We start from the raw sequence: 26,119 nt of genomic DNA on the forward strand, positions 1-26,119 counted from the left end.
GCATCCTCCACATCTAGAGGGCTTTCAACCAGTCATGATCAGATCAATGTTTACATTTTTGGCAATTCAAGTACATTTTATATATTTTTGGGACAGATGGGAGTTTCTTTTAGCAGCATTTATTTCATTTATTGAGGGGCTTATAAAGATTATTTATGAATTTTTACACTGGGTAGGCTTCATATAGTAAGTGCAAAGTCTGACTACTTTTAGATTGAGGCAACAATGTACCTAATAATCTGGATCTCCCTATCCCTTTAAATGAGCTCCGAGCCATCAATTCTCTCTTATACAGCATTGTTTTTATTAAAAAAAACAAAACCCTCAAAAGAGCAAACAAACAAAAAAAAAAAAAAAAGACACTGAGCTAAAACAGTGTGTACTGAAGAGGTCTGTGAGCACTTAAATGTGCCATTTTATTCCTGAAGTGTGGGCTACCATGCTCAGAGCCTACTCAATCCAGTCCTCTATGACACTTCAGGTTGACATGACTAACATGAGAAAAGGACAGAAATATAACTGCAGAGCAATTTACCGGATGGCTGTTGAAAGGGGAAGAAGCTGCTCTAATGTGGATAGGATTTGGACACAAAACCTGAAGGAAAAAAATAAATAAATTATGTGACCAACACAATTCAAAGGACCACTTTACGTGGCCACTAACAAGTCATATTTTAATAGTACCTCTAGGTTGCAATTGCAAATTTGAAGCCAGAACAGATACCCATGGATATTAACTTAATTTTCTTTAAATAAACCCCCCCCCCTTCCCCTCCCAAAAAACAAAAAAACCTGGCCGATACCTGTTGCTGATTGAACATGGGGCCAAGGTGTTTTGGGGGTGTCCCAATAGGGACAGCTCGAACTGGAGGACTTCCAATGACGGGGGAGGTGGATCGGCGGGGCAAAGCCCTCTCCGAGGCATCTCGTTCTGCATCATCTCGGCTAGGGGGAGGCATGGGAGCCAAACCGTACTCATGTAGTATAGAGAGCGGACTCATATCCTTAAATGACAACAAAGACCACAAGTCAAAACTTCTAATGAATATAGTCTTATACTCTACATTTTCATTTGAAGCCATGGCTGGGCAAATGACATCACCTGTCACTTGCAAAGCATTATGGGAGATTTAGATTTCAAAGAAGCTCATCCTACTAAAATATTACACTTAATCAGACACACAATTACTCATCTACCCAACCCCATGCTATCAATACTTTTGATCTTACCTCTGTAAGTGAAGGCCCTCTGATTGGCCGCAAACTGGAGGAGGAGTCCCATATACTCGAATTTATCCCAGAAGAAAGCTTTAAAATGAAAACATTAAATATATAAGAAACCGTTTAGGAGCATAACTCACACCATCATATTTTTAAGTAAAAATTCCAAAAATTTAAAACAGAATATGCAACAGGTTACCTACACACAGTGGAGGCAGACTTTTTCTGGGTCGACCGAAGATTAATAGGAGCGTAGCCCATCAATTGACAAGTAACCAGTACCTTATACATATAAGTTAGGCAGTGCTTCAGGTCACTGGTTCCTAGCAAATTGATAAGCTGCATACCAAAATAGCTCACAAAATTAATGCCTCTACTATGTGTAGGTGACAGTTCCACCTTAAAATGGCACTTAATAGGACATGAGCACAGCATTGAACCTATAATGTCTGGAATTGAGCAGGAGGGATGCACCAACATTTTTCAACAAGAAAGTCACTCAACTGACACCCGGTTGATAATGGGAAAGAAAGCTGTTTGAGTCTTGGTTACAAAATATCCTATAGTTAATTGGGTATAGATATGGTGACTAACAAGGCCATGACATCAGTGTCAAGCTCTTAAAACCACTGGGCGACCACACGCGTTCTGTAGATGCGGACATTGTCACCCTGAAGGAGCCCATCCTGAAAGACAAGCTGAAATATGGGGAGGAGAGGGTATGATCACTCAGTACCAAGAAGTAACAATTAACATTGACCTTGCATTTTAAGGAAATAACACCGAAAACATGCCAGGAAAATGTGCGGCACAACATTAAGGTACCGAAACAGTTCACTTATGGAAATGAGCTTTGGGCTGTAGAGGTTCTTCAAGTTAGCACCACACTTGCACTTCTCAGTATGCCTAGAACATGATAAAGGATTGCCTTAGCACTACTGAACCTGCAAATGTGCATTGCTAGATGTGATGAGATTTATGTACTGCAACCTATGATATCCTGTTCTGTGGAGTTCTCAGACTGATCTTATATAAAGCTGGCTGTTTGCGTCACAGGTTTAAATTTGTGGTCAATTGATTTGCAGCTGCTAGCCTGTTTTGCCTTGCACTTTGAATATTTGCATATCACAAACCTGGAGAATGGTTTTCCACTCTGCTGCCCTTTACTGATATTTTACTCTTCAAGTTCCATGCTGAAATCCCATTAGACAATTTTTCTTGTGAAACATTAGGAAGTTTAGCAGTTTTCTCTTGCAGCCATGCTAGCCATCATTAAAGGCAACCAAGGCACTACAGCATTTCAAGACATGGCCTCTTTTTACTTAATTAGTACATGAGCCACACCTGTGCATTAGCCCTTGCTTCCAATGTTTGGTGTCCCTATTTTTTTTGTTCACAGCCTGTACTAATTATACACACACCAACTTCGTTTTCAGAAATACACTAAGGGCTCCTATAGACAAGAGTCGTCTCTCACTGCGATACGAACAGAACACAAAAAGCCGTTTAGGAAAATGGTGCAGAATAGAGTCATTAGGCAGCAAGTTAACAGACTGTTCCTGAAGTTGATGTGCTGGAAGCAGGAAAAATAGCTAAGTGTAAGGATCTGAGCACCTTTGACAAGGGCCACATTGTGATGTCAAGATAATTGGTTAAGAGCATCTCCAAAACGGCAGGTCTTGTGATGTATTCCCGGGATGCAGTGGTTAGTACCTACCAAAAGTGGTCCAAAGAAGGGTAAACTGTGAGCCAGCGAATGGCTCATGGGAGCCCAAGGCTCAGTGGTGTGCATGGGGAGCGAAAGCCAGCCCATCTTGTCCAATACTACAGAAGAGCTACTGTAGCACAAATTGTTGAAAGTTAATGCAGGCCATGATAGAAAGGTGTCAGAACACAGTGCACTGCAGCTTGCTGCATATGTGTGTACGTAGCCACAGACCGATCAGAGTGCCTGTTATATAATTGGGGGTTGAGCACCTTTAAAGGACGCCCTTTGGAAGAAGATTCATACACCTTGAGAAAGATCCAAGTAAAGGGATTGAAACGCGTTGGTGATTAGCGGTGCACTTACCTCTGAACTATCGTGGGTGCTGTATATGCTGGATTGTGGGACATTTATGTCTTCCTATATGCAGTTATTCAAGCCCCATCTGGTAGGAGCACTTGCAACATTTGTTTTTATTGTATTTTATTAAACTGTTTTAAGATAATGCACCTAGATATAGATTTATTTTGTTTGCGTGAGATCTAGTCCCGGCTAGAAGGATCTTGAGAAGACCCCCTGTGGAAACCCATCTTAAAGTGATGTTATAAGGCTTGCTGTATTCGTGATTGATGTAAGCTTAATACCATTGGGGGCCATTTTCACTTGTAGTGGTTCTCCAATTGGAGGCAAAGTTCTTGGGTGTTAATCTCCCCACACTGTGAGGAATTTACTTAGGGGTGATACAGAGAACCTCATGTTGTGATTTACTTCACTATATATATTTCTTCTTTTTTGTCGGTCTATACGTATGGAAGACCTATGGTGAAGAGGAAAAGAGAAGAATTGGAAGAGACATTTATAAGGACTTTGTGATCTATTTTATATGACTGATTTTAGAGCCTGTTGATACATCTTTTTGTTATATGTTTATTTAGGGGTGTGGTCTCCTGTTGATGTGATTTGGGCTGCAGTTATTTTATTGAAGCACTCTGGGATATATATATATTTTATTGTTGCAGACAAAGTACACCCCTTCATGGCAACGTAATTTACTGATAGCAGTGGCCTCTTTCAGCAGGATAATGCGCCTGCCACACTACAAAAACGGTTTAGGAATGGGTTGGGGAACATGACAAAAAGTTCAGTGTGTTAACTTGGCCTCCAAATTCCCCAGATCTCATTTAACTAGTTAATTGTGACTTTTACAGCTTATTACAATGTAAGGTAATAAATAATTTTACTAGTAACTTCTTAAAAATAACAATTAAAAAATATGACATTAAAAACAGCTTTCAGGTAACATGTACTGACAAGAAACTATAACCGTCACACTAGGAAGGACACACAGAAATACTGAGAAAGGTTGGGGGAACAGTCAGAGCCTGTGACTAGCTTGACAAGTTATTGCTGGCTCAGCTTTCTGTTGTCTCTGTCACAATCCATAGCAAAATGGGAATCCTTACAAGCAGCAATTCTATTTCTTACAAAAACAGCAGAATGTAGTTACAGTGCTGAAGCTTAAACCTCCATAGCCAGGTGGCTGTACAAAAGGAATATGAAGCTTTCCGGCAAGAAGAGAGTCAACCATATTATTACACAAATGAAAAAGACTATACAACTACCAGAGTTCAATATATTGAGAACAAATAGGTTCCTCTGATGGCTTTTTGAAGCTGGGAAAGTAAGGGTTTGTTCACCCCTATCTCCCAGTTCCTCTTCAGGGCTGTGAGAGCAACAGTGCAGCCCCCAGAATATATATTTTCCTAAGTTCCTAATGCAGCTTTAAAATGTCATTGATTGACCAAATGCTCCAGACTTCTGCTAATATGGTGAGATGCCTTTGAGCTCCAAGCGTTTTTAGTTTTTCTATTTTTTAAAGGAAATGCAGGTCTGAGGCCACAGACAGATTCCTACCAAATGTGTGCGTGACCCCCGTGGCAGGGCTGGCTCTTCAATCTCCTTCACCAGCTGGCTCAGACTATGCTCCAGTTCTTCTTGTTGGTCTCCCAGAGGATCAAGGTTGTGGGAGGAACTTCTGGCCAAACCTTGAGAGCTTGGGAGCTTCGCCATCTCTGCCAGAAGTTCATGCTGTTCTCGCCAGTCATCGTCTACAAAGAAAAAAAGATTTTGACATCAACCAAAGCAGCAGTGATGACAATGTTGAGTCTGGACCAACTACAGATGTAAATCCAGAGCTAAAAAAGGGGACCAATTTTGAAACTAATGCTAGTAATATCAATTTAATGGTGTCATTATTTAACATCAGAAATGGGAAATAGATATATACTGAACGTTGTTAAAAAAAAATCTAGTACTTCTGATACAGCAGTTGCTGGTGGCAGAGTTTATAAAATGCTAATGTTCAAAAATAATTATGCACCCAAATTATTTATTTTAACAAAATCTCGTATAGCAGACTGATGATTATTTTTTGTTAGTTATTTTTTTTTGTCATGAACCAAGCTAACTATCTGCCATTACTTTCCTTTATTAAACGAGACTTCCATAATTGCAACCCCCTTTACATCTCGGAAGGATCGATGTTATAAAAAAGAAATGCTTAGTCCAGGCTGCTGTATCTTTTACATCTTGCCAGTTAAAGTCCTGACTCCATTCCTCTGCTGCCTCCAATTACTACAGTCATGGCCGAAAGATTTGAGAATGACACAAATATTTTTCAAAGTCTGCTGCCTCAGTTTTTATGATGGCAATTTGCATATACTCCAGAATGTCATGAAGAGTGATCAGATGAATTGCAATTAATTTCAAAGTCCTTTTTTGCCATGACAATGAACTTTATTCCAAAAACATTTCCACTGCATTTCAGCCCTGCCACAAAAGGACCAGCTAACACCAGGTCAGTGATTCTCTCGTTAACACAGATGAGAGTGTAGACGAGAACAAGGCTGGAGATTACTCTTTCATGCTGATTGAGTTAGAATAAACTAGAAGCTTTAAAAGGAGGGTGGTGTACAAATCATTGTCTTTCCCCTGTTAACCATGGTTATCTGTAAGGAAACACATGCAATCAAAAAGGGCTTCACAGGCAAGGATATTGCTGCTAGTAAGAGTGCACCTAAATCAACCATTTATCGGATCATCAAGAACTTCAAGGAGAGAGGTTCAATAGTTGTGAAGAAGACTTCAGGGCGCCCAAGAACATCCAGCAAGTACCAGGACCATCTCCTAAAGTTGAATCAGCTGCACCATCAGTGCAGAGCTTGCTCAGGAATGGCAGCAGGCAGGTGTTAGTGCATCTGCACACATAGTGTGGCAAAGACCTTTGGAGGATGGCCTGGGGTCAAGAAGGCTTGCAAAGAAGCCACTTCTCTCCAGGAAAAACATAGGGAAAGACTGATTTTCTGCAAAAGGTACAGAAATTGGACTGCTGAGGACTGGGGTAAAGTAATTTTCTCTGATGAATCCCCTTTTGGATTGTTTGGGGCATCTGAAAAAACACTTATCCGGAGAAGGAAAGGTGAGAGCTACCATGAGTCCTGTGTCATGCCAACAGTAAAGCATCCTGAGACCATTCATGTGCGGGGTTGCTTCTCAATCAAGGAAGTGTATTCATTCACAATTTTGCCTAAGAACACAGCCATGAATAAAGAATGGTACCAAAACATGCTCCAGGAGAAACTTCTCCCGACCATCGAAGAACAGTTTGGTGACGAACAATGCCTTTTCCAGCATGATAAAGAGAACCTTGCCATAAGGCAAAAGTGATAACCAAGTGGTTCGGGGATCAAAACATCAAAATTTTGAGTGCATGGCCAGGATACTCCCCAAACCCTAATCCCATTGAGAACTTGTGGTCAATCCTCAAGAGGCAGGTGGACAAACAAAACCCCACAAATTCTGACAAACACCAAGCATTGATTAGGCAAGAATGGGCGGCCATCAGTCAGTATGTGGCCCAAAAGTTGATTGACAGCATGCCAGGGCGAATTGCAGAAGTCTTCAATAAGAAGGGTCAACACTGCAAATATTTACTCTTTGCATAAACTCAATGTAATTGTCAATAAAGGCCTTTAACACTTATGAAATGCTTGTAATTTTACTTCAGTATACCATAGCAACATCTGACAAAAAAGTCTTAAATCACTGAAGCAGCAAAAACTGTGTGAAAACCAATACTTGTGTTATTCTCAAAACTTTTGGCCATGACTGTATTCTACACGCTTCACCCGGTGTTCATATTGACTGCTCTTATGTTGTGCCATGTGGGACTTCGTAGACATAAATGATTTCTAATTAAAGAGTCCATAATGGTGTTTTCATAATGTGAAGTTCACATTGTTTAAAGCACTTTGCTCACCTATCAGAGGTTAGTGTAAACATTGCACATTAAACACACACAAACAAAGCAGCTCTGGTGCACTCAATACACAGTAGATATATTTTCTATTTTCCTTTTGGGTCTATCTGCACCAGTGTTTTGCTTCCAAAATCTAGAATTGTCCTCAAGGTCCGAGGCAAGGCCCTTGAGATTTTAGTCCTAAAACATTTGACAAAGTGGAATTGCAGAAAGGGCAGATAAGTCTATTGCTAGTAGAATCTTAATACTATCCTCTCTATGGAGTTAGATAGGTCAGGTTACAGGAACACTCAATTCAACCCCACACTAGCACACTCTAGAGCATTGCTCAAGCATATTTGGCTGGGGATATTAACCTGATCTTGGAAGTCCCACTTCCCACTGTGTGGGAAGCACATAAATCAGTTATCAGCGGTAGTATTATCTAGTATGCCTCATTTCGTAATATTAAACACTCTTAATTCCAAATTACAGCAGCTTAAGCAAACTCACAAACAAAATCATTCCGACAGATCCTATCTGTTACAGTGGAAATTCAGTTATTTTTTGTTTTTGTTTAAAAAAAGACTGAACAAGCCCTCTGTGGGTTAAACCAGATATTTTACGAAAAAAGTTGATACTATGCTTGCAAAAAAATGAAAGCCAAAAAAGCAGCACAAGCCATCATGGCTGTACGGGACAAAAAAAGTCAACATAATTATTGTTTGGCTATAATAAATCTGATCAATTCTATAGTTCTCTATAATCTACAAAACAATGCTTCCATGCCACCTCCAACTGACATACAGGGCTACCTCGATAGCTGCAACCTAACAGAGGTTTAACCAACAAGCTAAACTCAGATATAAAAGAGCAAGAGGTGAAAGAGGCATTTAACTCAAAAACCCTCTAAGTCTGATGGCTTCCCTATAACATCCTATAAAACTTGTTTTACACTTCTTATGCCCAGACCCAATTAATATTTGTTGCCTTGGATGTCTGTTGACTTGAATAGATTCCTCCATATTACGGGTGAATATGCCCCACGCACTTTAAGAAAAAACAAAACCGCCCTCACACTATTCAAATTTACTACATACAACTGAAGAGTTTCATACAGGCTCCACTACAATCTTCCAAACTCAGACTTCTGACACAGATTGAACGTTTCTGTATTTACACGCCAGGTATATTGGGCACTATCTCACTACTGTATAGTACTACCTTATCACCCCCCCTCGCCCTCACATTGCAGAGCCATTTGAACAGGCATGGGAACATCCCTGAACGCTGTTGTCAGTAGAATCTGGCAGGCAGCCTCCATGGAGTACATAACAAATCTCCTTCACAATACAGTCAAAGTCTGGAACCCATGGTACCTCTATTATCGCAGTAACTTCCCCCAATACATCATAACCTCCCTCTTGTCATTAGCTCCAAAAAACCCTTAATTTAATCTTCTTTGATAACTACATCCTTTAATTTCCGAAAATGAAATATCTATTAAAAGTTGCCGAGATAGTAAGAAAATCAATACCCCCCCCCCCCCCCCATTCATGTCCCTTACCCACATGTATATGTTTTCTCACTGGGTCAAGCAATATCCCCCATATTTATTTTTTATTCATTATACCTAATTTACATTCCACAAAATATATAAAACCAAGCAATTTTTCATCACACATTTCACATTGACTGGTCACTCTAGCAAAGGTTAGTTTTTATTTTAATATACAATGCTTTTCACCCCAGTAGATAGGCTGTGAGGTTTGTGACCAGTTTATATAGTCTTTGTTACTTCACTTTATATTTGACTTTTGTATTATGATCCACCTGCTGCTATAAATAAAAAGATTAAAAAGATAAATTAGACAAAGGCAGATTTTGTATTTTATGCAACTGGCTCCAGGAGCCAGCAATGTGCAAAAACTGGCAGACACAGAGAACAACAATTCATGTACTGTTATGGCAGTGACACCTATACTAAAATATTTCAAAGAAAGGGTCTTCATAATGTAGGGGAAAAAATAAAAGCAATCCAATGATGGGTATCAAACCATATATTTTATTAAATTGACCACTTTTTTGGAATTAAATTCTATATTATTAGAATTATAGATATACTGCTAACCATTGCCAGATCTGGTAGGCCTGCTTTATTTTAAAAATGGCACTTTTGCAGAACAGAGTAAAATCCATGGAAAAAGCCTCTATTTTCCTGGAACAAAATACCAGTCCTTCTCACCAATTGCTCCGGCTCCAAATGTGTCATCATTAAACTGATCAATGTCTTCATCCTCCTCAAGGTCAGGGAAGCCATCACCATCCTCAAGAGACTAAAAGGAGAGTAATGAAGATTCAGTTAACTAAAAGCAACACACAAACAGCAAATGCATACTCTGGTATGTTTATCACTGCAGCACACTATGGAGATTGACAACCCAACCAAGTAAGCCTACTAACAAATGGGAAAAGTAATGTTATTTGCAGAGCACCAATTACAAAAATGTGTATATATATCTATATTTAGACACACCAACTATACAGTAACTTGATGACTTCTAAAGTCTCCCCATTTTCCACATTCATCCTCAGTTTACAATAGGTACAGTAAGAAGGCAAGAAAAGGCAAACAGACATGCATTACAGGATGGGTTGGTCTTTGTCCCACTACAGCCCTGGAGAATGGGCTTTAATAGTACAGTTCAAAAATAAATAAAAAATGCCCTTTTCTACTTCAGCAATGGAGGGGGTGGATGCCTCCAAGCAACACTCAATAAAAGGGGAGTAATGCCTTAGAACAAACAGTAATCTATGAGGACCTTGCGGCCAAAGCAATGTCCACTTTGTAAAATATGACCAGTTGGCTGTTTAGTAAACCAGGTAGATTAATGTTCCATGATGTACCACCCAAGAAGGGTCAAACACAGTGATCGAGTGTACCATCAAGCCCACAGATAATCTGTACCCCACCTAGTGGTGGGTTGATCAGAAAGTGAGATAGTAGCTCATTGAGAGAGAAAACCTTGTCTTTGGGAAGGTCCACAAACTTTCAATGCACTGAGGTTCGGAAACACAATGTAAATCAACGGGGTCAAGGACTATTTTTACCCATTTATAATCCAGGCTTGTGCATCCAGGACATGGATATGTTGAACAGTAAGCTCCCTTGATCAGACTTTTACCAGGACTTCGTCCAGAAGCCAAATGGAAGCTCCACAACACAATCCTCTTATGTTCTGAGACAAGGCTGTTCAGAGGGAGCTTCAGAAAACATATCTGATATTCCCAGTTGATATCGGCGAGAACTCATGGGTGGGAAACAGTTTAATCAATTTAATCAGGAGTCAATAAAGCGGAGGAAGTGAGCCAATGTCAATTTCGGCCCTCAGGTCCTAGCTTGTAATCAGGCGGACTTCCCACTGTCAGAAGTTTTTGTGGTTTCCCTCGTCTGAAAAAAAAAAAGGGCGTCTTTTTTGGGGAAGGAAGCAGCCTGCGGCTTAAAGGAAAGGTCCAATACTGTTTTATATCCAATGAGTGAAAGGAACTCTTTCGGCAGAAGTTAACTTCTTAGAAAGTCTTCCCGCCCATAACTTCCTTGATCTTCGGCAGTTAGGGCACGAAGACAGCCTTCTGTGGAAAAGGCATCATAGATGAGCACCTTTTGGAAGTATTGTTCACTGACAACTATTTTAGCCAGTGGATTGACAGCTTATCTGGCTGTTAACCTGTATTAATAAATAGCTGTCTTCTGTGTAGGACAATGCATCCAAGCTATTGGAGGCAAGTTGCATTTTGCAGCCCCTCCACGAATACTTCTGTCAAAGTCGCTTTGACCAAGCAAAAGTCGTTTTGGCCATTGAGTGATTGCAAAAGCTGGCCTAAGCGCAGAACCAGAAATTAACCTCTTATCTGAGGGTTCCTTGAAGGTTACCACATCAGAAGGAGGAATTATGGTTTTACAGATGGAAATGATTGCTACAACTCCAAAGTGAATAATGCAAATTGCTCCAAAATGACATGAAGCATGGAAAGGTTTTCCTGAATGTTTCCCAACACCAACTCATTAAACAGCTGATCTCAGGGGAATAAAACAGGAACAAACTGGACAAATGGTTCACTTTCTGAATAAGGGGCATGGAAGTTTACCTTTATCTTACCATTATGGATAGATATAGAGAAAAAGACACCAGTGAAGTGCTGGTAAAGGTCTGTTATAGACCATCTAGCATAAATATTCTACTGAAATACAATTATTTCAAGAGAGCAGCAAAAAGAAATCTGTTCTTCTAGATATAAATTTAGACAATGGTTCAAGCAAAGGAAGACAGTTTTGAGGGAGCTGGAACTAATAGAAAAGATACTTTATCTAAGGTACAGTTGAGGGGGCATTTAGGGAATAGATATCACAACATGGTAACATGCAACTTAAATAAAACATTTTGTAAGTGAGCCCTAAAAACTTCAAATCTTAGAATAGCAAAATGTAATCAGCGCAGAGAAGCACTGAAGTTTGCAGATTGGGAAAATGATGTCTAATAAAAGTACAGAGACCAAATTGGAATTTGAAAAAGTATTTTTAAAATATTTGGAGTAATAAAAGGCAACCAATTGGGCTAAATGAGAGAGCATTGGATGTCTCAAGTTAAAAAAAAAAAATGAAACAAAAAAAAAAAAAAAGAATTTCAATTGTTAAAACTAGAAGGGACTAAAATTAATTATGGAAATAAATGGACCATTATTTCTTATATTTATTGACTCTGCCATAATAATATTAAGTCTGCAAGGTTGGTTCAATGTCTGTTTAAAAAGGTAACAATCTGAACTAGAAAATTATACTTAAAAGTAAATGTTGATTCTCAATGAGCACAGAAAGGGGTTATTTACAATAAGGGTGGCAAATCTGTGGAAATTTCTGAATACTAAGACAAAATTGTCAACTGTCACATTGGGGGTTTTGGCTTCCTCTGGCGCATCACAATTAAAATTTATGAAAGGTTGAACTTCATGACAGTCAACAGAATCAGTTGCAAGGAACAGAGTGGTCTGATTTCAGAAGGGCTGTCTAGCTGCCTAGGCCTCATCCTTCACGTCTTCCCTAGTTTTGCTTTCCTTTTCCCATGAGCATGGGTCCACCACCGGCTAGTCTGAAACATTCCCCAGCAAACAAATTAGCATGAAAGGACAGCATTTACACTTCAGGCAGCACATCCAGTACGTGAGCCCTCCATTGCCAGGACAGATAGGTGGGGGGGAATGCAATTTACAGACCATACAGGGAACTGGACCCTGGTTTAGGAATTGCCTGGAAAATTTACGCTACTGGGAGGACCGTCTGGGACTGCGGTACGATGAAGATAGCACACAGATGAGGGGATTGTCTTTCGATAAGAAACACACAAAAGGTGTGTTCCAGTTTTAATCGCTACAGGAACTGTAACTAATTTCCAATAACTTTCTGATTCTTACTGACTTCCGGTTTAAGAGGAAGTTCAATTGACACTAACAAAAAGTGATGAAATCCTAACTTACATTACATATTCTGTTAATGTACTAGATAAAATGTAGGCTGTTACATGTACACCTTAATATACGAATAAGTCTCTCTCGCCTCAACATCTGTGCATATGCTTTTAGTTTAGAAAGCAAGTTCAACCAGATACACCGCATTAGACAACCCTAACAATTTATGCACATACATACCACCTGCACACAAGTTCTGTGTCTGAAGTGCTTTTATTAACAGTTAAACAAAGATACTTGTCTCTCACATTAACAAAGTTGTCAATTCACCGTGGTCAAAATAGTATATCTACATGACAAAAGTGTGCATCAAACAAGCATCTAAATGACATGCTTGCCCTTCTTAGTACCAGCCCCAGGGCAAATACTCAGTTTGCTTTGCTATTATTCAAATCAAACAGTAGATCACTCCCTCTTTAGAGAAATGCAGACTATGATTTTAATTGGCCATAAATTGTATTGTTTCCACTACTACCTGAGCTCTGCAGTACATCTGCCAGCAGTATAAACCTGACTGCTGTTCTTTTCTGCAAACCATAACGATAGTCCAAAGCTGAACTTCCAGAACTTCAGATAGATGTTCTCAGCATACCACTGAAAGTCATAACTGGCGGTACCCCCAAACCATGTGCAAAATCATGTGCATTCTTGTTGTTTGGGGGCCTAATTATCAAACACCCCCCCCATGTTAAATCCCCAAAAACAACAGTTTTTTTCGGGATTTACCGCAAAATTGCAAGGTCTAACTGGGCTACAGCCCAGGGGCCTCGGGCATCCAGGGGGCCCTTGACAGTGCTCAGCGGCATTATTGATCAGTGCGGGAGCGCCCACGGCCCCATCAATGCTGTTGAGTACTGTCGTCCTTCCGCGGTGCTCAGTAGTCTCCTTACTAAGGAGATCTCGCGAGTCTCACTCATTAGGTCTCCTCAGTAAGGCGCTTACAGCATGAAGCGGAAGGACTACAGTGACAGGAGACAGAAAGAGCCAAGTGCTTGGGGCAGGTTGCGGATCACGGGGGGCTGGGGTGCCTCACGGGGGAATGGAGGCCCCCTTAGCCCAGGGGCCTCCATTCCTTTCATCCGGCCCAGGATGTATGTCAATTTCTAAAAGTTAAACCTTAGACTCTGGCATGATTAGCATCAGGGTTGATGCTATTCAAACGCTTGTTCGACATTATAGGAATAAATGTGCCAGTGCGGATTCTTTGAATGTTATGTGAATTTGTCTTTTTCTGTACTTTAACATCTTTTCCGGCAATCCAATGTTCCGTGCCCTACTGCACTGGAACAATACACCTTTCCACTTGCCCACCCACACCATACCATCCCTGGGAATCATTCTCTGGGCAATGTCTTTAGCCCCAGGCCTGTCTAATTGCCCCCATGTGGGCCAGAGGCACGACCTCCTTTATACATATTATATGACTAAATATATCTTAAAGCTTTGAGATAAGACACCGCAACACACACATGAAGACACGAGGTGCGCAGCAGACTGCACATGCACTCACCACAAATAAGACAGTTAACATGCAGTGACCATGAGAGACTATAGTAATGCAGCAACACAGCTTGCCGCTCTCCTTCCTTGCAGGGCGCAACATCACTCCCTGGACCCTCTGTACAGGCATCGGGGCGCACCGGTGCTCGCCCCAGTATAGCAGTACAGACCCTCATCCCCGCTTCTCTCTTACCTGACACCGTAGCATGTTTCTATCCGCCCCTCTCTCTCCCCCCACTCTCGGCCTTTCCGCCCCGTCCAATACGCGCGTGCACGCGCTCCCTCCTCTTGCCCGTTCCTCTGTCCTGGTTGGCCGTCAGCAGCGGAGCGCTCCCGATACCCCGCGATATGATTGGTTACCTGGTTCAGCGTGCGCGTCCGCGGGCCTATTGCGTATAAACAGCGCGTGACTAGCGTGCTCGCCCCGTTGCCCAGGTGACCTGCGTGTTACGTGATAAAAGGGACGGCGCTTTGGTTAGCGTAATACTTGAATTTTCGTAACTTTATTGAAATAGATAATTTCTCCAACAAAGCTGCCAAGCTACCCAGCTTGATCTATGTCAGTGTTCGTTTGTGATGTATAATACTCCTTAACAGTAACTCTGAAAGGAGGTTTAGGGGAAAGCGGGCAGAGTTTTGCCCAAAAATGGCGTAGTTGGGTCGTTTGGTTGATTTTTGGCCGTGGATTGTGAGCTAGTGATATTTTTCCCGATTTTGCTTTGGAGAGCCTTTATTGGCTTGTTGCACACGAGCATACTTCTCAACATTTGGCATTTAAAAAGTCGTGACAGAGTGTTTGCGCTGCGCCTCGTGCACAAGAATGGGACATGGTCACTACCCACTGATTTGGAATCACTAACCTAGGTGCTAGCCCAGTGTGTGCCTCTTAGAAGTAGATGTTTCCGTTTCTCTTAAACAAAGCCATGTTGACACAGAGAAGCAAAAATATATACTGATGTATAATGATTAAAGAGAGATTTCAAAGTACTCCCATTAGTTTGTTTACTGATAATCAGATAACATAACTTTATGCTATTTAAGTGTACAATATGTGGTTGTCACATAAAAGCCAAGGTAGATGGCAGCAGCACCACATAGTAAAGGTTGTTTTAATGTTTGTTTCCTTGAAGGGCACAGACTGTCTCAAAATGAATTCTGCTCCAATCTCATATTAGGTTTAGTCATATTTTGTTTTAACATTCCCAACAGGTACCTAGAAGTTTCCAACACTGACAATGTTAAAGGAGAAAATTATTATATATATATATATATATATATATATATATATATATATATATATATATATATATGTGTGTGTTGGAGTACCACAAGGCTCGGTGCTAGGTCCTCTGCTGTTCTCTATCTATACCGCTTCTCTTGGAAATCTAATAAGTTCCTTTGGCTTTCAGTATCATCTCTATGCGGATGATACCCAAATCTATCTATCCTCTCCTGATATCTCGACATCTGTGTTGTCCCGTGTAACTGACTGTCTTTCTGCCATTTCATCTTGGATGGCCTCTCGTCAACTCAAACTTAATCTTTCTAAAACAGAGTTAATAATATTCCCACCCGCCAACAAGAGCATACCTGACATTTCTATCTCTGTTGATAACATGACCATAAATCCCACCCCACAAGCTCGCTGCCTAGGTGTAATCCTTGATTCACGCCTATCCTTTGTTCCCCACATTGACTCTATATCTAAATCATGTTACATACATCTAAAGAACATTTCCAGAATCCGCACATATCTCACACAAGACACTGCTAAAACCTTAATTCATGCACTAATCATCTCCCGCATTGACTATTGCAATTCCCTCCTTACTGGTCTTCCCAAAAACAGACTCAAACCCCTAAAATCTATTTTACATGCTTCGGCAAGACTGATTTTCCTTGCAAATAGCTATTCCTCTGTTGAATCACTCTGTATGTCTCTACACTGGCTGCCTGTCTTCTACCGAATCCAATATAAAATACTTTTACTAACCTACAAGGCCATCAACAAAGCTGCACCAACATACATCTCCTCTCTTGTCTCAAAATATCTCCCAACTCGGCAACTCCGTTCTGCAAAAGATCTGCGTCTCTCATCCACCCTCATTACATCCTCCCATTCCCGGTTACAGGACTTTTTTCGGGCTGCACCCACTCTATGGAACTCTCTCCCTCGCACAATAAGACTCTCCTCTGTTCTACAAACTTTCAAGCGTTCTCTGAAAACCTACCTATTCAGACAAGCTTATAATATTCCTCAACCACCATCTTAACCTCACTACCTTTAGCCTGTTACACAATTTCACACAAGACAACTACCCCCGGAATAACATTGTTGTGTGACAGGATCATTTAGCTTATGAGTCACCCTACCTTTGCAGTCTGGCTGGGCCAAGATGCAAAATGTATACTTAACCTCATGTGTCAATCTCCCATTGTCCCATAGATTGTAAGCTTGCGAGCAGGGCCTTCTCACCTCTTTGTCTGTTTTACCCAGTTTGTTTATTAGTTTATTACGTTTGTCCCCAATTGTAAAGCGCTACGGAATATGTTGGCGCTATATAAATAAATGATGATGATGATATATATATATATATATATATTGTATATAACTAGATATATAAAAATATTGCCTTATCTGTGTATAAAAAGAAATATAACTGCCATAGACATTGTGACGCACACATGTTCAAGAATCTTGACTAAGGGGTATATTTACTATACTGTGGGTTTGAAAAAGTGGAGAAGTTGCCTATAGCAACCAATCAGATTCTAGCTATCATTTATTTAGTACATTATACAAAAAGACAGCTAGAATCTGATTGGTTGCTATAGGCAACATCTCCACTTTTACAAACCCACAGTTTAGTAAATATACCCCTTAGTCAAGATTCCCGAGGTCCTGTATCATGCACCTCCTGGGTCACATTATGCCTTACATGCCCCCTTGTCACACATTACACCCCCATCCCTTCCTCCCCTTTTCACAGATCACCCCAACCCATCAGTTCACTTATTGTGACTAGTGTCCACAGCAATATTGAATAGCTGTATAGGATTATATTTATACCATCTGTGGTTCCGTTATATTATGTATGTGGATAGTATTAGCTGACCACACACTCGTGTCTCTATGTCTTCAAAGCGGATTTCCAGCTGGACTGCTCCGTTCACCGTAGCCAGTAACTTTAAAGTGTAGTTCACATGGCAAAGATTTGGGTGTTTTGGTGAGCTTCCACAAAATCAGCACACGTAACTCCCAGAATTTGCACACCGTCACATTTGGATATTAGCAAGCCTGGCTCCCTGATTACCGTAGCAACAGCTTCAGCATATGAGATGTATCAACAGGGGAGGGTTAAACTTCATTGAATGGTCTTTAGCAGTCGCAATGCAGGGTAGAATCCTCAGGGTTTATAAAGTCTTATGCTTCTTATGTTGCAAAAAAAAGATGTCTTGGGTGTCAGTCAATTTCACAAATCATTCACAATTTCTGATACTTGAACTCATCGAAACAGAAGGAAAGTGTACCGTCTGTATCTTAGCAGCCTTGACAGCAGAGATTTTAAGCAATATCCTTGATACCTTTCTGCGCATATAGTGCACTTTCATCAGAAGGAAAGACTTTCACTTTGTATCCAATTGAACATTTGCCTATTAGGAGCTGTGCAATAATGTGATCATTAACATCTTCTGGATATAAGGATTTTTATAAACATTTATATACCTGAAGAAACAAGAATATGCTACATACTTCATAATATAATTGCAGCCTATATCAGAGAATAAGATATATATATATATATATATATATATATATATATATATATGTATATATATATGTATATATTCAATCGTGTTTTGAAATGTCTAATGATAAATAATTTATGTGTATGATATATGTGTTTTAATAAATATACTATTTCATATGCCACAAGAGTTGCGACACCATTACATTTTTGCTATATTAATACTGGCATGTTGAATAACAGTGCAGTCCCCACTATTTTTGGTTATATATTGATCCACAAACTCTACAGTACACTTGCAATTCTCCACAGGCTTATTTGCCACTGACTTTTACACCAGGGGGTAAATGTATGAAGCTGAGAGTTTTCCAGTAGGTTTGAAAAGTGGAGATGTTGCCTATAGCAATCAATCAGATTCTAGCTGTCATTTTGTAGAATGTACTAAATAAACGATAGCTAGAATCAGATTGGTTTTTCAAACCCACCGGAAAACTCTCAGCTTGGTACATTTACTCCCAGATGTTTCTGTAGGATGAAAGCCCAGGCAGTATTCCTGCACTGGGGCCCCTGCATCTATTGCTCATTGCAACAATGATCAGTTGATGAAAATGTAAGGAGGGCCAGTTAAAGAGGAGCTAGTTGACTAGACTTTACCTTGAGGTAAAAAACTCAAGAATTGCTACATTGACATTTTTGAATAGACAGGAGTTGTGTCAAATAAAAAAAAACCACTATGAAGAGATATATTGCATCCTCAAATACTGTAGTGACAAGGAATGGGGTACCGGGCACATTTAATAAAGATTAAACCCACCTGGAAATCCTCTCATCATGACAAATGGAGTGGTTCCACAAAATTCAGTGTGGCTCTGTGTCTTTATCCGTAAATCAGCAGCCACTTAAAGCTGGCTTCTCAAACATGCTCTCAGCACAAATACTCCAGGGAAATTCTTTCAAAGTCAAATTGTATACTTTAAAATGTCATTTAGCACCAGTTAACACATACCCTAATGTGTATCACCATAATTAAACTATTTCTCAGAGGTATACTAATGACGTGGATGAACTGAATACATTGTTGCAGCATTAAGCCTTTATGGGATGTCACATTCCTTAATATATTTTTGGGATGAGATAGTGGACCTATGATACTTATTTAAACAGCACAAATATAGATGCTTGTAGAAACAATTTAGAGCTCGATTTTTCAAGGGTACATATCGTCATAAGGTGATTTTAGTGCAGTTTACACCTAATGCTTGAATTCTCTGGCACCTAACCAGTGTTTTAATTATGTTTTTTTATTTAATAAATATGTACTCGTTTATTCCATCCACTGATCTAATGTTTATATATGATTTATATATTTTTGTAATTTTTTTAATAAACTTTTTACAAGTTTTTTTTAATATAAAAGGATATTAACTAATTGATTGTTTAGTGCTGTATATATTTATTATAAAGCTGATTATCTTAAAACCATTTCTTAGCCCTAAAGATATCTGCATATATGTAAGATGTCTGCATTATAGGGTGATCGCTGTGGGATAAATTGCAATTTCCGGCTCCATTATATAGTTAGTGATTGATGAAGTTAGGTAAAGCCAGTAATATTAGGGGCACTCTATGATTGTTTATTTATATAAAACATACATTTTAATGGTTCATTTAAAACGATAGTAAAGTCCCAAAATAGTACCTTAGTACCACTAGTAGCGAAATAAAACCAAAATAATAATCAAAATAAATTTGTTAAAAAGGCAGAACCAACTGCCTAGCCTCGCTGTGTGATGTGTTTTACAATTCCCTTAATTATATTATATCTGGGTAATATCGATCGTCATGCTGTCCAGGTGTCTGGCATAATAAGCAGTTTAACCAAATCAGTATAGGCACTATTAAAAGTGCAAGAAAGATGAGCTATATCATTACAAACAAATCCTATTTGCATATATATAATGTTATAAATCTAGTTCAAATGAATTATTTCCTTTTAATACTTTATTGATGGAGGGAGAGACAATTTAATAAAGTTGAATATATAACATTTGGGACAGAATCAAAACCATTATATTTTCTTTTATAAAGTAAATAGGTCTAGATATCCCAATATAGTAAGAGTTGGTAGCGCGATTATATTATATCCCGTTTTACACCACTGTGATCTTCTTTATCACAGAGAACACCAAATTAGCTACCTTCCAGTATCACTCCCTAATGAGATTGATATGGTGTCCCTCTTTGGACTACAAACACTTCCTAACAAACTGACTGTAATCACGCTCCCCTCTATACAAAGCTATGGGGTAAGGTGATCATATAGTGTCAGACCACCTCTGTTATGTTGTAGCCCCTTAATATATTATAGCATATCTCCCTAGTTTATACACAAAACGGCAGCATGAGTCACACATGTAGGCAGCACAGCGAGGCGGACGCCGACGCGCGTTTCGCTTACTCGCTTCAACAAGGCCTTGTTATAAATAAACAATCATAGAGTGCCCCTAATATACACGTCTTCTACTCTCTACCTTTTCTTTGTGAATATTAGTCCAACGTGTGTAGGGTGCACCAACCCAGCCATATGATAATAAATATTACAATAATAGACTGGGTATATGATTATCTGGTGCGTCGGTATATCTCTTTGTAAAGCCAGTAATGTAGATCTATTTAAATGTTTAATTATCCAGTAATGGCTGACTGTCAACCCCACAGATTATACTGTTAGATGCAGATATTTATAATATTTGTAAGTTGTACTTTGAATTAAGGGAGATAACTGATTTTTAATTTCACAGATCATATAATTATGCAGATGTCACTAGCTTGTTAATTATCTTGCACATGAGGAATGCAACTTTAATCATGGATATAAGTGGGAATTAAGGAGCCATGTCCCTACTCCCCATGAGAGACAATACGTCTGTTGTGTGCAGCAATTCAAGAGTGGTTTTTAGGAAAAGAGAGTGGATTTGGTGGTGGCCTGGTGCTTCAAAAGCGCTAGACCTGCCCCTGGGCAGCGTGACCATGCTCATTGTGGTGTGAGGCGATTTCTGTATTTTAGTAGGAGACAAGAAAGCAATGTTGGATCAGGGAAACGCCACACTAAAGGTTAGTTTAACTTTGTATTTTTCATATGTTAACAAACTCCACCAGAACTACTTTGTAAGTTTGTTGTGAGTATTGTTTTTACCATTCTGTGAGACACAGATCCAACTGAGCCTCACCTGTACACAGTTGTGGATAATTTAAAAGATAATTTGCTTAATATAACCTTACCCCACTCCATTACAATCCACATGTAATACTGGAAATAGGCAGTTCAGCTAGTATTCATTCCTGCTTTGTGCCAAAAAGTGCATGCTTGCTGGAATGAGATGCTAAGGGTATATGGCGTACTTGCCAACTCTCCCTGAATGTCAGGGAGACTCCCTGAAATAGGGATGATCTCCCTCACTCCCTGAAGAGTCTGGCATTCTCACTGATGCTGAGCCAGTACAAGACGTGGTTGGCTTCGCCATCTGTGGCATGATGACACAGTTCAGAAATTGTGTCCTATTTCCATGTATTGATGTCTATGGAGGTTGCCATTTTCATGGAGACCAAGATTTAATCAAAGACTGAAAGGTAAGACAACATGACTTCAGTAATGGAGACAGAAATGTAAAAGACCCTTCAGTCTCTAGAGATTCATTAGCTGCTTTTCTTTAACGAATAGTTGCCTACTCTCCTGGAATGTCCGGGAGACTCTCTCATGTCTGGGAGACCTCCCGGGCTCCCAGGAGAGCAGGGCAACCTCCCGGTTCTCGCCCCTGCAATAGAAAAGTGGCGGGGGGCCGGGCTTAATGACACAAATATAATAATCTTGTGACAATCGTTTAGGGGTGGGGCCAAAATGATGCAATTTGTCAAGCCCCACCCTCGCACGCCCACCTCCCCCGGGATCTCCCTGAAGCCACTGAGGAAAAGTTGGCAAGTATGGTATATGGCTTGTAATGTGGGTATTTCTCTGCAATAAATGATTGGCGATTGAGGATGTGAGGGTATATCTGTTCAATGTAAGCTAGCACTGGGAGTGGGTATCTGCAATGTGTATCTGGCACTGGGAATATCTCTTCAGTATATGGCTGGCCTTTGGGATTTTGTTTGTACAAAAAATGGAAATGGGTGTATGCAATCTGCACATATTAATCGGAGGATGAATCCATTTTTTTTAGCTTATGTATGGATATTTATATATTCTAGGTGTATAGCTTTATTTGTAGCCTAATTATACAGTAGATTTTGCCTAGATCAGTTATTGTGTGCAGGGGGTAAAACGTACTGCAATTCTAGATGACCAATCTCCCTCCCATGTTGGAAAGCTTCAACTACACCTATGTGCGTCCTTTACAATGGGCCAACCCACATTGCTTTGGTGACAGGGTTGAGATGGTTACTATCTTATAAATCACTGGGAGTACAGTATGACCGCGCTGCCCCCATTAAATCAAAATTATACAAAAACGGAATATTATGATATTTCTGATTCACAATTTACTGAGCAAGTAGAGTGATTCTATACTGTTGGAATAAGACTGAAAGGTATATGATGATAACAATTCGATTTAATGGTGGGTAACTAGACAATTGTTAAAGCAGTAGAGAAATTACACTGATACTTTTAGTTTCGTGATACCAGCCGGCATATACTGAACTATAGTTAAGATCGTCTGGAGACCATTTATGTACAACGTAATATATATATATATATATTTTAAAGGCGCAGAATATTGTGTAAAACAGCTTATAATTAAAATAACCGCACTGTTAGTTGTAAATCCGAGCACTAATACAATAATCACTTTCCTCTATATAACGTCTTATTTTCTTCTTTCCACGATACATATTATTCTCCTCAACGACAGAGTCGGTGGAGTCTTGTATCATATGTCAGGAACAAGTAATATGATTATTGTCGATCACTTACAACTATCTGCAAAACAAATACAGATTGCATGTACATTCATTCAGTAAACTAGGTTCGAAAATCACATTATTAGCTTGACAATACCGAGGTGAAATTCGTATGAAAGGCTCCATAGCTCAGGGGTTAGAGCACTGGTCTTGTAAACCAGGGGTCGCGAGTTCAAATCTCGCTGGGGCCTACTTCTATTTTTTCTTGTATTTTTATAACATGTTTGCTACTTTTCACTGCAATATAAATATAACTGATATTTTTATATTAAAATGTCATTCACGAATAGAAGTTTAGCAAATATGTTTTATATATGCATGGTTAACAATAAATGCTCAATACAAAATTATATACTCATTCATTACACTTGAATAACCAACATTATATGTCCTTGTCAATATATTTGTAGCCATATTCAAATTTCATTAATTTTTTTCATTAAATTTATATATTTATTGAACATTGTGTTACGTACGTACATAGTTTATTTCATCCAAAAAAATACAAGGACAGCGCTAGTAGTGTAGGGGTATCATGCAAGATTCCCATTCTTGCGACCCGGGTTCGAGTCCCGGCTAGCGCAGTTATAATTTTGCAATGGAATTAAAGCAAACTATTATTATTTTCTATTTTGGTTGCAGAAAAATCGTTAGCTGGATACTCAATTTTTTGTTATAACGTTCTTGTTTTTGGCATTTTATTCTATAAATATCAACTGCAAGGGCTGCAAACGACCTAGATATACAGTGGTTTAGACGGGTGTCAGCAAAGCTCTGCTTTCCAGTATTGTGTAGATGCGTTTTTACACACAGACGTGACCTTACCACTTTCTACGCTATATGTGTTGATTATAATTTGTAACTGGCCGGAGTTTACTATTTCTAGGCAACTGATTTTGAGCAAAGCTCTGCTTCCCAGTATTGTGTACATACATTTTTACACACAGACGTGACCTTGCCACTTTCTACGCTATTTGTGTTGATTATAATTTGTAACTGGCTGGAGTTTACTATTTCTAGGCAACTGATTTTGAGCAAAGCTCTGCTTTCCAGTATTGTGTACATACATTTTTATACACATAGGCAGGCCCGGCGCTCCCATTAGGCAACCTTAGGCAGTTGCCTAGGGCGCCGGGACCTGCAGGGCGCCGCTGACTAGATTTTCTAATCTAGTCAGCGGTTTAGCGGCACGAGATAGATGCACAGCAGCGGCGGCGGCTGTTTTTCAATGTCCGCATGATCACTGACTGACGTTAGTTATCATGTGATAGTCTGTCCGGCGGCGCCTCTGAGGTATCACACTGTCTGTCACTGACAGACAGTGTGAATAAAGTTATTTCCCCTCCTCTCCCCTCTCAGCATGCATCGCGAGGAGCAGCTAGAGGAAGAAAAGGTAAGTAAAATCTAATTTTTTTTTTATTTAGTGTGTTCGGGGTTCGGGGGGCAGGGGTGGCGGCGAAATTTTGCCTAGGGCGCCGAGAACCCTAGCACCGCCCCTGCACAGAGGTGACCTTTTCACTCTCTACACTTATGGGGTCTATGTATCAAGCATTTTTGACACTTAAAAGATGCAGAAACAGTAGTTTCCACTACTTTTAAGTGTATTTGTTATGCATTACAGAAATGTCCCCCATTAAGGCAAATACCGTTCAGCATCTCAGTCCCCATAGTAATGGTAAGCTTTGCATTGCAATGACAGATAACGCCATCCTGAGATGGCGTTATCTGTCATTTCCTATTGGTTTCTGCTGAAGCCTCGACTTCACAGAACCTGGTACTGTGGAAGTGCTGTGCGCATGCGCACAGCACTTCCTCCTGTCACAGGCAGCGCTAAGCTAAGTGCTTCCGGTAAGCAGGAAAATACTTCGCTACAGAGAGGTCACTTCGCTGGGGCTCCCAGAGTAGCCCCGGCATGGTGCATCTCAATGGTACATAAATATACATCACTGCGATGTGCAGCAATGCATATTTAGTTGTACTGCACTCAATTGATGCATATGTGTTGCTTGCAATTTGGAACTGCATAGAGTTTGGGATTTCTAGGCAAACTGATTTTAAATTAAGATTCAGACTTTCAAGCAATCATTTACCTTGTATTTTAGCTAAACATTTTTCTGCGCTTTGTATTATTCTATTATACAAGTATCACACTTGCGCTAGTAGTGTAGGGGTATCATGCAAGATTCCCATTCTTGCGACCCGGGTTCGAGTCCCGGCTAGCGCAACTCATATTTTTTTTTTCATTTGCCCAACACATTTATCTGTTTTTATATGTTAACAGTGAAAATGAGGCAAACCATGATCGTTGCATCAGCGGATCTCATATGCGTTTTGGATCCTATAAGCAGTGCTGTTTTTGTAAGATAAAAGGTGCCGGAACTCACCACTTTCTGCCCCCTCATTTTTGTGTAGCCCTCTCTTACTGCCCCCCTTGTGTTTCTGTAGCCCTCTCTTTCTGTCCCCCTCATTTTTCTGTGGCCCTCTCTTTCTGCCCTCCTTGTTTTTCTGTAGCCCTCTCTTTCTGCCCCCTCGTTTTTCTGTAACCCTCTTTCTGCCCCCTCATTTTTCTGTAGCCCTCTCTTTCTGCGCCCCTCCCCCGCTTTCTGTAGACTGTACTTCTATGCTTTTCTCGCTTCTCTGCTTGATCGCGGCTCCTCTCACTGGTTCCGGCACCTCTCAAAAGGTGCCGGAACTCCGTTCTGAGCATTCTATGGCAAAAAAAAGCCCTGTTTAAAATAGTGCATTCTCTATTGCCCAAAGCACCTTTTTATATATCGCAGTGTTTTGAGGGGCAAAGGAAGCTGCATCGCAGTGTTTTGAGGGGCAAAGGAAGCTGCATCGCAGTGTTTTGAGGGGCAAAGGAAGCTGCATCGCAGTATTTTCAGGGGCAAAGGAAGGCTACATGGTACAGTGTGATGAAGAGAGCCATTACTATGGCATAATATGAACTGGGGGCATTACTCTGGCAGAATATGAACTGGGGGCATTAGAGCCGTAACTTAGAATTCTAGCGCCTGGGGCGAGATAGACAAATGCCGCCCCCCCTAGCCCTCAATTTTAACCAAATTAACCTAAAATATTGCTAAGCTGCGCCCCCCTTCAGAGTTGCGCCCTGGGCGGTCGCCCCTATCGCACAGCCCTAGTTACGGCCCTGGAGGGCATTAC

The 26,119-nt window shown here is 40.1% G+C and overlaps 1 protein-coding gene and 3 non-coding genes across 6 annotated transcripts in view; 3 read left to right on the top strand and 1 right to left on the bottom strand.

Annotated features, from left to right (window-relative positions):
- PATL1 (PAT1 homolog 1, processing body mRNA decay factor) overlaps window positions 1–14,572 on the bottom strand; it is a 38,738-nt gene extending 24,166 nt beyond the window's left edge. The window contains exons 1-6 of one of the 3 annotated variants that reach the window (XM_075217285.1): window positions 14,440–14,572; window positions 9,469–9,559; window positions 4,841–5,034; window positions 1,231–1,308; window positions 804–1,004; window positions 536–595 (exon numbers count right to left, since the gene is read on the bottom strand). In XM_075217285.1, the coding sequence (XP_075073386.1) occupies window positions 536–595; window positions 804–1,004; window positions 1,231–1,308; window positions 4,841–5,034; window positions 9,469–9,559; window positions 14,440–14,454 (639 nt within the window). In that variant the 5' untranslated portion in view covers window positions 14,455–14,572. Of the gene's footprint in view, window positions 1–535; window positions 596–803; window positions 1,005–1,230; window positions 1,309–4,840; window positions 5,035–9,468; window positions 9,560–14,256; window positions 14,392–14,439 lie in introns of those variants that run through there. The other 2 variants (XM_075217284.1, XM_075217286.1) reach the window with 2 other exon arrangements.
- An 8,500-nt stretch (window positions 14,573–23,072) lies between these two features.
- On the top strand, window positions 23,073–23,145 carry TRNAT-UGU (transfer RNA threonine (anticodon UGU)). Its single transcript has one exon. It is a non-coding gene; the product is annotated as a tRNA-Thr (tRNA).
- Window positions 23,146–23,467: 322 nt separating this feature from the next.
- On the top strand, window positions 23,468–23,538 carry TRNAG-CCC (transfer RNA glycine (anticodon CCC)). The gene has a single exon. It is a non-coding gene; the product is annotated as a tRNA-Gly (tRNA).
- Window positions 23,539–25,107: 1,569 nt separating this feature from the next.
- On the top strand, window positions 25,108–25,178 carry TRNAG-CCC (transfer RNA glycine (anticodon CCC)). The gene has a single exon. It is a non-coding gene; the product is annotated as a tRNA-Gly (tRNA).
- Window positions 25,179–26,119: the final 941 nt, after the last annotated feature.

Source organism: Mixophyes fleayi, chromosome 6 (genome assembly GCF_038048845.1).
Source record: "Mixophyes fleayi isolate aMixFle1 chromosome 6, aMixFle1.hap1, whole genome shotgun sequence".
Classification (NCBI taxonomy): Eukaryota; Metazoa; Chordata; class Amphibia; order Anura; family Limnodynastidae; genus Mixophyes; species Mixophyes fleayi.